The sequence below is a fragment of the Melozone crissalis genome, unplaced genomic scaffold (assembly GCF_028551555.1).
Source record: "Melozone crissalis strain CALT ecotype California unplaced genomic scaffold, PUWL_Pcris_2 ptg000057l_1, whole genome shotgun sequence".
NCBI classification, from domain to species: domain Eukaryota; kingdom Metazoa; phylum Chordata; class Aves; order Passeriformes; family Passerellidae; genus Melozone; species Melozone crissalis.
The window spans coordinates 10,301,173-10,313,375 of record NW_026535835.1 but is presented as its reverse complement, the minus strand read 5'-3'; the positions used below and the strand labels follow the sequence as shown (position 1 = coordinate 10,313,375).

The window sequence follows — 12,203 nt, the reverse complement described above, 5'->3', positions numbered from 1 at the left end:
CACCCCAGGCTGGATAAACATTCTCCTGGAGTTCAGGATATTTAAGAGCAGAACCTGAGTCAGGAAGGTTTGGCCCTCTCAGTGTGTCCTCCTTTGGGGACTGGAGCTCTGTTTGAAGTAGGTTGGAGCTGGGGCTGCTTGCTGGCAGGGTTCAAAAGGAGAGGGAGGTGTCTGAGCTGTTTGGATATTTTATGGGAATCACTCCTTCCTTACCTTTGTGGTGCTGGTTCCTTTGCCTCGTGTTTTCATTCCACAGAGATGTGCACGCACGTGTGAAACAGCATTTGCATGGTTTGGGGGGAAAACCTTTAATTGCCAAGAATAATAGTTCCCAAACCTTCTATTTTTCTTCTTTTCCATTTCCTCCTTTCCCTTTGCATAGAGCTGCTGTGTTCCTGTGGACAGAGAACGTGCTGCTGTCTTAATTTCTGAAATCTCTTTGTTACTCTGCCCCTCTTTAATTTTCCTCATTTTCTGCTTAGCTGTGCTCTACATTTTCCTGAGCTGTTTTTTCTGGATACAGATGTTTTCATCCATTTTATCCCCACACTGCACTCCAAACTCATGATCAGATAAAAGCCATCAGCAAACCTTTAGTGAGTTGATGTCATTAACAGTGATTTTAATTGATAAACTGCTGGGCTAAAATGGCTTAAAATGTTGTTTCCCCACATTTGTGCAGCTTGTGTGTAATTCCAGGCTTAACAGGGAGAAGCAGCAGTTCTCTGTATTGTGTGCAGAAAGGTGGCTTAGTTCTGTAGTAAATGGTATTTTCAAAGTAATTTTATTTATAATTGTGCTTCATAGGGTGGGTTTTATTCTCCCCCATGACCTAGAGCAGTGATAATAAATAACCAGGCAGGAGTGGATGTAAGCTGAGAGCCTGGAGTCCTGTACTTGGGATTTGCTGCTCAAACAGTAGGAGTATTTTAACTTTTTTGGACGTGTGAGCTGAAGTGCAGAAAGAAATGGAAACAACCATAAAATGACATTTCCAAAAGTTCACTTGAATTTATAGTTTATTGATTCCTAAGAACCTTATTCCAAATCATGTTCTCTTCTGATATTGTAAGCTGCTTGTTTGGCAAAACTTGATGCCAGCCTTGGCCGTGTTCTGAGGCTCATTACATCTGTTTTAAGTTGTTGGTTAGCTGGAAATGAGCTCCATAATGTTTGCCATTTTCCTGCAGCTTGACGTTCCATATCGGATCCATTTCCAGGCACTTATGAAAATACATTGAGTGACCATTGCAGGAAGTCTGGAAATTCATCTGAGCTGCTTCTGGTTTAATCTTTTCAACATTGCCATCAGTGACAGGCTTAAGTAGCCTGACCACCAATTTTTAAACATGATTTTCACACCTGGTGAGTTTGAAATGAACCAATATATGAAATTCTCCCACTTTTTCCAGCCGTGTTTGCCATTCTTGACTGATTTCTGGTGAGCTGGCATTTTCCTTTAGAACCATGTGAAACGTGGGATGAACTTTGGTGAATTTTGATCAGCTTCAAGTCTTGCTCCTTCCAAAACCTGTGTGGTCATGAACAGTTAATTCAAGACTTCTTATGTTTGTATTTTCAATTGTAGAAATGGCAGTGGTTGCTTAGGCAGAGTGTTACCAATGTACCTCTCTACAATGCCTTTCTACCTACCCTTTTAGCCATTGAAGAGATGTATTTTTAGCCATTAAATAAATGTATTTTTAGCCATTAAATAGATGCAATTTTAGCCATTAAATAGATGTATTTTTGCAGGTGTTTGTTGGTTTTTGGCCTTTGCAGATCAGTGGGGAGGCTCAGAAGCTGTTCTGTTTCTTAGGCAGAGTGTTACCAATATACCTCCCAAAAATGCCTTTCTACCTACCTTTTTAGCCATTGAAGAGGTGTGTTTTTAGCCATTGAAGAGATGTATTTTTAGCCACTGAAGAGATGTATTTTAGCCATTGAATGGATGTATTTTAGCCATTGAAGAGATGTATTTTTGCAGGTGTAAGTTGTTTTTTGGCCCTTGCAGATCAGTGGGGAGGCCCAGGAGCTGTTCTCGGTGCGCCACGGGCCGGTTCGAGCTGCTCGGATCCTGCCAGCTCCTCAGATCAGTGAGTACAGCCCCAAACCCTTCACAGAACTCTCTAAAAACTCTGCTCATCCCCTCCAGTTAAACCAACAAAACAGGGTTTGTGTTTTGGGGTGCCACTGGCTTCTGGTTTGTTCAGTTTCTCCTTGTTTTATATTAACTTTACTGACTTCGACCCTTTCAGTGGTTTGCATTTTATCATCCCTTGAATGTAGCTCCTCTCTGCCTCTGCTTAAATAACATTTCATCAAATTCTAAACCAAGCTGCTTCATTTAACAGGATTCTTCCAGAAGCTGAGTTAACCTTGAAAAGAACTTGCTGCAAAATCTAAGCAAATGTCCATAAACAAGCAAATTCCTCTAAAAAAATTACTCTGTTCTATCCAAACCCAATCTAATTCTTGATTTCTGAAAGAACTGTTTGAGTTTAAATTAAATTGATTTTTTTACTTTGTGGACAAAAAGAATGTATTTCTAGTATGACCAAGGTGTTTGGGGACTATGCTGGGCTAGAATTTCTAGTAATTATTTTATGAATTAATAAATGAACTCAAAAAATACAGCCTAAAATCTTATTATTTAAATTATTCCTAGTAAATTGTACTGATTTTGTGTGTTTCAAAGAAAGTAAATGAAGACTGTTTGATGGACATATTACATATTGTTTTGGTGATCTCCTAAGCAGAGGAATATACAAAGTAAGTGTGGCTGTGTAACTGTTACAGGTTAAAGTAACTTCGAGTGAAATACTTTCCAAGCCTGTTGTTCCTTTATTCCATTTACTGGAACCCTGCATAATTCCCAGTGAGCTGCTGTTATTTGTGTCTCTGAGTGATGGATGTCTGTGCCCCCTCCTCTTTAGAAGGAAAAAAAAGGAGAAAGAGAAGTGGAAATGGAAATGAAGTAAATTAATTGAAGAACCTGGGAGTTCTGTTTTTTTCTGGTATTAAAGCAAGTTTTGATTTTTTAATCAAGTAAATCACACTCATGAACTCCTTCAAGCAGTTATTGTCTTTCTGCCCCTAAATTCCATATATTTAGCATCTGACAATGATAGTTGCTACATTAGAAAACTATTTAAATTAACTCATATTAAATTAAACCAAACCTTTTAAAAACATGTTTTGGTCTCTTTTTACATGGCTTGGTTTAAATAAATCTTTGATTAAAAGTACATGAATGTATCATTGACCAGTATCTGGAATCAGATAAAAGTAAAGCTGTAATAAGAGGCCTGAGATAACTAACTCATGAGCTTTAATGATTCTGAACGAAATAAAAGGAATTTGTAAAGGAGAAGCTGATTACCATCAGCAGGCTCAAACACTGTTTTACTGTAAAGCTGTAAAAAGGGAATTATTGAAAATAGGAGTCTCCTGGTGGATGGATTTGGCACGTTCCTAGAAACAGATCTGAGCTGGTGATAAGCAGCTCATTCCCAGGTGTGAAAGGAAAGCTCATGGCTTTAACTTGGTGACTTTACAGCAGCAGAACTTAATAGTTTGTCAACTATTTCATTAAAAACCTGCAGCCCTTTGATGTTAGATCCTCTGCCTCGTGGTGTGCCTCGTGGCATAATGCAGCCTTGTTTCAGAGGGGTTATTTCATGCAGGGCATCTCCTGCAGCAGCTCCTGGGTGCTGCTGGCAGCAGGAGCCTGGGCAGTGCCTGGAACTGCTGGGATTGGCATCTGTGCCCTGCTCTGAGGCACCCAGAGAAGCTGGCCCTGCCCTGCTCTGTTCTGTTCTGAGCCACCCAACCTGGGCTAGCCCAGCTCTATTCTGCTCTGTTCTGCTCTGAGGCACCCAGAGAAGCTGGCCCTGCCCTGCTCTGCTCTGCTCTGTTCTGCTCTGAGCCGCCCAGCCTGGCCTGACCCAGCTCTCCTGCATCACTTTGGTGTCCTGCTCAGCAGCCTGGAGCAGATGGCCATGAGAAATGGAGGGATTTCTGTAAATAATGCTAAACCCTCCAGGTATCAGCCCCTCTGCGTGGTCAGGTCACACCTACCAGGGCCCTCATTAGGCAGGGCTTTAATTATTCTGTGCAGTTCACAATATATGTGGTGATTTTGGAGACCGAGGCTTTGCACTGTGAGCAGATTTTGGGCTTGCAGAGCTCATGTTTAGACCATGAGAACATCTCAGTCTGGACTCTGGCAGTCTGAGGGACAGGAATTCTGAGCTGGAATCCCCCTGAGCCATCTGTGGCTCTTCTCCACTTGCACATCTGGGGCTGGGCTGGGGTTGGGGTTGTTTCTGTGTGTCCAGGTCTGGATTTTCTGTCAGTGCTGAGGCAGTGATACATTTATTTCAGTTACCTTTGTGGTTCTTTCACCTACAAAATCAGAATATTGATGCTTTCTGAAGGAAGTCAGTGCTACAATCTCCCATTTTTTATTACTTATCCCAGGTCATTTTACCAGCCCCTGGCCAAATACCTGCTTTGCCTTGTGCTGTCCCATTTGTCAAGTTTAAAAATCAATCAAGAGATTCAGAAAGGCAGAGAGCAGCTCTGTGTGTGGCAGTTCCTGCTCACAGGGGTGACAGGCTGCTGTGGTGAAGTTTACATCAGTGGTTGTCTGTAAAACCTATTTCCATGTCTCAGCATTATGAAAATAAATTCCTCGAGCCAGCTGAATTAATTTATTGCCATTTTCTAGATTATGCTGCTTGCAGAAAGATGATATAATAGCCCGACATCTCTCAGTGAATTTGACTGTTCACTCAAATTGACTTTTAAGTGAGGGGAAAAAGCAAATAAAAAAAGGAAATAGAAAGAATTTAGAGGTACTAAAACCCATTGAGAGTTGACATATTGCAGCAGATTTATCCCTGTTCTCCACTGCTCCCATCTCTGATGTTGGTAAAATTCAGATTGGAACCTCAAAAGCTGACTCAGCTTTATGTGCAGGTACACTTAAAGAGTTTTAATATTTGGGTTGCTTTCTAAAGGAAGGCAGATGTGAGGTTTGGGTATGTTCAGCCACTTGGGTGGCTCAGTGGTTTGAAATCCCCAAAAAGGCCAAAATGATCCCAGGTTCTGTGTGGTGGAGGGGCTGGCCCTGCTGGATGGACAAGCAGGGTTTGGGCTGCTTGTGCAGGTGTGTGCCTGAGTTTTGGGATAATGAATGGCAATGGCTGTGGATTATAGAAATTGCAGACTGGAATTCTCCAAGCCAGTCTCTTTTAGAGAGATCACAGGGGAGAATTTTGGGGTGCAACACTGTAAAATCCCAATTTCTTTGAAGCTTTGGCCTGACCTGTGTTTCCTCATCACACCATAAATGAAATAAATTCATTATTTCATTGTTTTCTGGTGCTTTAGACCAGTGCACCTGAAACCTTCACCCTGCTGGGCTGAGTGGGAATTCCAGCCTGGGGCACTCCCAGGTACTGCTGCAGGACCATGAATGCCACAAGATTTCCAAGGAAAGGATGGGAATGAGAGGGGTTCAGTGGAGCAGGAGCAGCACTCATTATGAAATGGGACTGATCAGTGGAATTACACACCAGGACAATCCACACACGGTGCCTCTGAGCACTGCTAAATAGGTCAGAGTGTGAAATTCACCCAGCTGTGTCCTCCTGGTGGCAAACCAGGGGCATCCCCAGAGTTCTGGGCAGCTTTGAGTTCCCGTGCCATCCTCTGGGCTCCCTTTTCATTGTGCACCAAGATGTGCTGCTTTGGGTGCTGCTGTCTCTCTTTTTATTGGCATTATTGGGTGGCCTTAGCAGGCCCTGGGCTCCCAATTCACAGTTTCATCAGCAGGACAGGCTCTAAGCTGCTTTGAGCTTAGTGTGGGTAACCTTTTGACTCCATAAACTTCTAAATGTTGATTTGTATGGAATTTCATTTAGCCTCAGAGAGATTTTTTCCCCTCCTTTTTTTTTTTTTTTTTTCAATTTTAAGCACACTAACTGAAGTGAGGTTTTTAAAAAACCCAACCTATCATTTAGCTAAATGGAGCTGTAGATAAGGTGGTGCCTTGTTGGCAGGAGGGGCAGTTTTCATTACTTTAATTGTGTGATTTGTCAGGATTTCCAGCATTTTATAAATGCTGTAGTGTTATATGACAGAGTTAAAAGGATTTAGAATAAAAGGAGTTTAAGAAAGAGACTTTGCAACAGGATTTCAATACTTTTTGTATTTGGGGGGATTTAGAGAGCTGTTTTTCATTTCAATTTTGTTAAACACTGTGTGTGCAGCAGGTGTGTGCCACGTCAGCGCCTCGCACATGCAAATAAACACAATTTTACAAATGAAAATTAATCCAGCAGAACTTGGGGGATTAAATGCCACCCCAGACCTGGGAGAGGCTCCTGCCTCCATTAGAGCCCAACACATGTCACTGTGCAATCTCGTGGATGGGACAGCTATTAACCTGATTTAATGCCCTCAGGGGCCTCCAGTAATGATCCTTTCCTGCACTATTAATATTTACATTCTGAAAGTACTGGAGTAGGAAATGGATTTTTTAAAATTGAGAGACTCGAGTCATTATAGACAGAAATCAGAAGTTTAAGCACCTATTGCAGAAATTTTGCAGATCTGTGCTGTGGGTATTAAATCTGGCATTGCTTTGGATTTTGGGCACTTGATTCCCTGACTCCCCCCCACATTTTTCCTCCTACTCTCCCCTTCCTCGTCATTAAATTAGACCATAAATAAACACCTGAATTTGTGTCTCTAATATATCCTAGTGAAAAAAGAAGGAAAAAAGTAGAGTTAAATCCTTCAGGTGAAATCCTGGCTGCACTTGAATCAGTGTCAGCAGTGCTGGTAGTCAGCATTTCACCCTGGTGCTGGGAGCAGAACAAATGGAACTCATCTGTTACCTGCATTGAGGGAAACAAATGGGTTGCCAGACTCTTAAGAAGACTTTTATGTTTCATTTCTCAATTTCCAGGTCAGTACATACAGTACAGGTTTGACTCACCAAAGAGCTTGGAATAATAGGAATAAAAGGAAAATCCATCTGGCGGGTTTAGGTTATTTGTAAAGCTATTGTTGATGGTGGAGTTATTGATGGGATCCATTTGACTTTATAAATACCCAAAGGTGTAGGAGGGAAGATTTTTCCTGATACAGTTGAGAGGACTCAGCAGTGTTTGTTACAAATTAAATGCATGTACCTGAGTCATTAATAATTAACAGTCTGCTATGTCAAAATGTATATTGTTAATTGTTGTGCCTTTCTGAATAAATGATTTAGTTCTGTACAGGACTATTCAAGATTTAAATTTTGAGCAGATTATATCACTAATTTTCTTTAGAGATCAAAGGGTTTGGTGTATAATGGAGAGAAAAAAATTCCATTATTCACTACACATGTGCAGACCTATAGATAGATAATGAAAAAGGCAAAGGTTGAAAGAAAATGGAGGAAAGTTAGTAGTGTTGGTACTGGTTGTTACTTTGTTATTTAAGTTGGGCAGAAACATACCCTGGAATTCAGTTAAACGTTGTTCACAAGCAGAAGTGAGATTTTTTTCTTTTCTTTAAAAACTCAATTTCAGTTTTATTTCTGTTTACACAGCAATAAAGCAAAGCTCTCCAAACTCTTAAAACCCCATTTTAAGAAGTGTTGGCGTCTTTAACAGTCTGGTTGTGCTGGGGTGGAGGTGTGAGTGAGCCTGGGGGCACAGCAGGGCTGGATCCCAGTGCCAGGGCTGGATCCCAGTGCCAGGCTGGTGTGGGACAGGTGTGGGACAGGGTCCCAGTGCCAGGCTGGTGGCACTGGGGTGGGACAGGATGCCAGTGCCAGGCTGGTGTGGGACAGGTGTGGGACAGGGTTCCAATGCCAGGCTGGTGGCACTGGTGTAGGACAAGGTCCCAGTGCCAGGCTGGGGGGACAGGTGTGGGACAGGGTTCCAATGCCAGGCTGGTGGCACTGGGGTGGGACAGGATGCCAGTGCCAGGCTGGTGGCACTGGTGTAGGACAAGGTCCCAGTGCCAGACTGGTGGCTCTGGTGTGGGACAGGGTCCCAGTGCCAGGCTGGTGGCACTGGTGTAGGACAAGGTCCCAGTGCCAGACTGGTGGCTCTGGTGTGGGACAGGGTCCCAGTGCCAGGCTGGTGGCACTGGTGTAGGACAAGGTCCCAGTGCCAGGCTGGTGGCTCTGGTGTGGGACAGGGTCCCAGTGCCAGGCTGGTGGCTCTGGTGTGGGACAGGGTCCCAGTGCCAGGCTGGTGGCACTGGGGCAGGACAGGGTCCCAGTGCCAGGCTGGTGGCACTGGGGCAGGACAGGGTCCCAGGGCAGGCACAGCTGGCCCAGCCTGGCCCAAACCAGCCCTGCTGGGCTCAGCAGCCCTGGCAGGGGATGGGATGTGCTGTAGGAGCTGCGGTTCCACTTGGAGGTTGTTTTCTTTAAAGGTTCAGATCTCCTGCTGGTGGAACAGATTGATGTGGTTTGGGTTTCATCTCCTGTTTGCTTGGGCACAGGGCAGGGGCTGCTCTGAGCTTGGCACTCCTGGTTCCATTTCTGCAAACTGGAAACCAAGGTGTGAACCCAGACAGAGCTGCAGAGAAATTCCTAAAAAACAGAGAAAAGTGAGCAAGAACCACTTGTTTCAGTGACAGAACCCCAGCCCTGGTGGGATGAAGAGAAAATCCCTCCCAAAGCCTGGCCATGTTTTGTGCTTGTGTCGTTTCTCATTTTCATCTCTCTCCCAGCTCTGCCTGTGATTTGAATTTCTGTCCCTTATCTTGCACAAGCTGGGAGTTCTGTGTTATATTCAGAATACTGGGCCCCAAGCTGAACTTGGAAACTGTACAAACAGCACGTGGTGATTTGCTTTTTCTTTTCTTTTGTTTTCCCTCTTGCCAGGTGCTCAGAAATGTGATAATTTTGCTGAGAAGAGGCCTCTGCTTGGTGTGTGCAAAAGCATTGGGTCTTCTGGGTAAGAATGTTTTCTGTGGGTAAAAGGAATATAGAAATTGTATTGCCATCTTTAAACTTTGTTCCTTTTTTCTTCATGAGATAACACTGGGATGTGGCTTTAAACTATTTTTTTTTGGTGTGTCAACATATATTTTCCTATGACTTAAGCTTTTGGAAAGGAATGAAAAAGACACTCTTGATATAAAATAAATAAAGAGGTATTTAAAGAGGTATTTAAATAAAGAGATATATAAAATAAATAAAGAGGTATTGATATAAAATAAATAAAGAGGTATTTTATTCTCAGTGGTATCACAACTTTATGATTAACCTTTTCTGATATTAAGCCAGGTCAGAATTATTATTGTGAAGTGTTTAAAGCAATCTCTGTGTCTTAAAAAGCAATTTTTCAAGCAGCAAATGAATTACAAATACCAAGCGTTTCATTGTTGCAGCCACACACTGTATTAATACACATGTGTTAGCAAAATACACGTTAAACCTCCTTCCTTGAGTTACAAAAATCAGTTTACACTCTTGTTTTGTGCTCTCTCCAGAGCTGTTGTATCACTGCTCTTATAAAAGAGGCCCTTGAGATATTTAGTGTTTGATTCAGACAATGCACAGGATTTATATCTCTACCTACAGGAAAATATTTGCTTTTCAGGAGTAATCCTCTACACAGCCATTTAATGGCTGAGCAGCTGAAGTAAATCTTCTTACAGTTGTAAGACTAATTTTGTGCCACACCTTTTTCAATTAAGAAATAATCACTGTGTGTGTGAAGGAGGAACTGTCAAATCTTTACCTTTCTCTGGTGTGGCTGTGTTAAATTGCAATTTTAATATTACCTGCCTTAAATGTTTGAATTAAAATCCACATAAGACAGAGAAGTGAATTTTTTCTTTATGTATTTACAACTTGCAAAAACTGGTTTATGGTGATTTTTCTCCTTTTCTTCTCTGCCCTGTAAGTATAACTATTTATAAATTAGAGGTGCCAATACTGCTCTGTCTTTATCCAATTAGTGTATTTATATGTAAAGGATGTGTTGGTTTAGTAAAAATCTTCCTTACAGTCTTGTTTTAGAAGCTGAGGTACCTGAGAAATGAGCAAACCCTGAAGATAATTATTTTATTTGTGTTGTTGTATTCCTGTTAATGGAAAATAATTCAAAGATTCTGGGCAGTGTTGCTTTCCTCAGAAAAAAGCCCCTCATGTGTTTTCAACTTCATAATATTGTAATTTCTAAATCATTCTTTGTTACCATTATTAATTAACTCCCAGATGAATTTCCTGCTAATAGATTTTGTTTTCTGTTGTTGTATGTGATCATTTCATACTCATCAACAAGATGGAACTTTTGCCTCATATCTGGTTTCTGGTACACACATTTTTGTATTTTAAAATCACATTTTTCCAGCTAGTAAAATGACTGAAATGTTTCACAGGGGGGTTGGCCTGGATGATTTTTAAGGGTCCCTTTCCAACCCAAACCAGTCTGTGATTCACTGTATAATCTTTTCAAAACAATTGTTTTCACAGCCCCCCAAAAGATGCAGTCCTGACACAGAAATGGGAAACAGATTGTGGTTTTTGGCTGGTATTTCCCTGCTGGTTTAGAGGTTGGTTCAGTCAGCTTCAGTCTTAGATTACAGATTTGCAAATTAAAAGGAAAACCAAAAAAGAAAGGATATCTGACTAAATGTTGGGGTTGTGGAGGGTTGTAAAGACATGCCTGCTTGTTCCTGGTGATAAGACAAACAAATCTTTATAGACACACAGAGTTAATGGATGGGTTTGGTGCACATGAATGCATTTCCTAGGTGGTGAAACATTAAGATATCTCTATTTTCCCCACATGGGTTGTTTAAGCCATACTTTGGAACAGACTGGATCTTTAAAAACACTTTCAAATACACCAGAGAGGTCCAAAATACATTACCTTTGTTCTGTTCAAATGTAAATGTTAAATAAATACTTCAGTTTAACTAATGGAGAAGTTGAAAGGGAAACCAACCAGTATAATTCTGTTTTAATTCAGGTTATTAAAAAAACAGGTGAGAATAAATAGAGTGATTGCAAATTTGCCCTTCAGTAGATAATGCAGGTAACAAGAAAGCTGAAAATAATCAAAAAGACCAATCTAGGAGGGAAATAAAAGCACATGAAGGACGAGGGGGCAGGGAAGGCAGAGCCCTTGTGAAGTCACCACATGCTCCTAAAGCCTTTCTGCAGATCTGGATCTCTAAGCCATCCTTACAAAAAACATTTGATATTTTGGATCCCTTGTCCTGTGTCCGAACAGCCAAATCATTTTGCTAAAAGATTAGCAGAAAATGCCATAATCTCACATAGACTGTATGATAATCAGCTGATGCTGCAGGTGTAACTAATTAAACCATCAGTAATAGATGATTAAAATGTAAGAGTTTGAGGCCTTTGGGGACAGTGCAGCTCAGGAATGGCCCCTTCAGCAGCCTCTAGCCTGTGCTGGTGTTTCAGTTTATATTTTTAGAAAGATGAATGAGTTTGATGCTATCAAGCGGTGGAAAATTTTGGATGACTCGAAGAATTGGATGGAGGTCATTCAAGGGCATGAGAAGCAAGAGGTAATCTTTATTAATCATGGGAGGAGAGAGGAAATTAGGGTAAATTAAAGAAGGAGGAGTAGTTGGAGCAAACAAAATGTGTAACTTTGGCTAGCCAGCATTTTTTTCTCCTGCTGATCTGTTTACAAGGCAAATCAATTGACAGCAGATTTTCAGGAAGCGTGTGCTTTATTCTCAGGGCTATTGTAGATGAAATCCTGCTAACCCTAACTCAGCTTCAGCTCAGGAATGTGTTTGTGGGAGTGCTCAGGTTTAGGAAGCAGCTTCCCATGAGTAACAGCACAATTAAAGCATTAATATTCTCTCAATTAATATTTCAGAGTCATGTGAGCCTGGTCTGGGTCTGGCAGATCACTGGGCAGTGCTAAATTCCAGTGTCCACTCCAGGTGTCTGTAACTTTTAGTGCTTCAGATGAGCTGGCTGAGAGATGAATTGTCAGACACAAACAGCAAAGCCCCTGCAGTGATCACCCAGGAGGAGGAAATGAGCTCTGGTGAATGAAGTTTTTGTTCCCAGACACTGCTCAGGGGAGCTCTTTCTGGACTGCCCTGAAATTCCAGAAATTTCCTCTGTTTTTTTCCTTGTGGTGTTGGTGAGGGCTCACCTGGCTCAGCCCTGCCATGGTGCAAAGGTTGTG

The 12,203-nt window shown here is 41.8% G+C and overlaps 1 protein-coding gene across 8 annotated transcripts in view; it reads left to right on the top strand.

Annotated features, from left to right (window-relative positions):
• Positions 1–12,203, top strand: part of BCAS3 (BCAS3 microtubule associated cell migration factor) — a 296,812-nt gene that overhangs the window by 12,849 nt on the left and 271,760 nt on the right. For all 8 annotated transcript variants that reach the window (XM_054287013.1, XM_054287006.1, XM_054287007.1 and 5 more), the window contains exons 6-7: positions 2,015–2,096; positions 8,900–8,972. In XM_054287013.1, the coding sequence (XP_054142988.1) occupies positions 2,015–2,096; positions 8,900–8,972 (155 nt within the window). The remainder of the gene's footprint in view (positions 1–2,014; positions 2,097–8,899; positions 8,973–12,203) is intronic.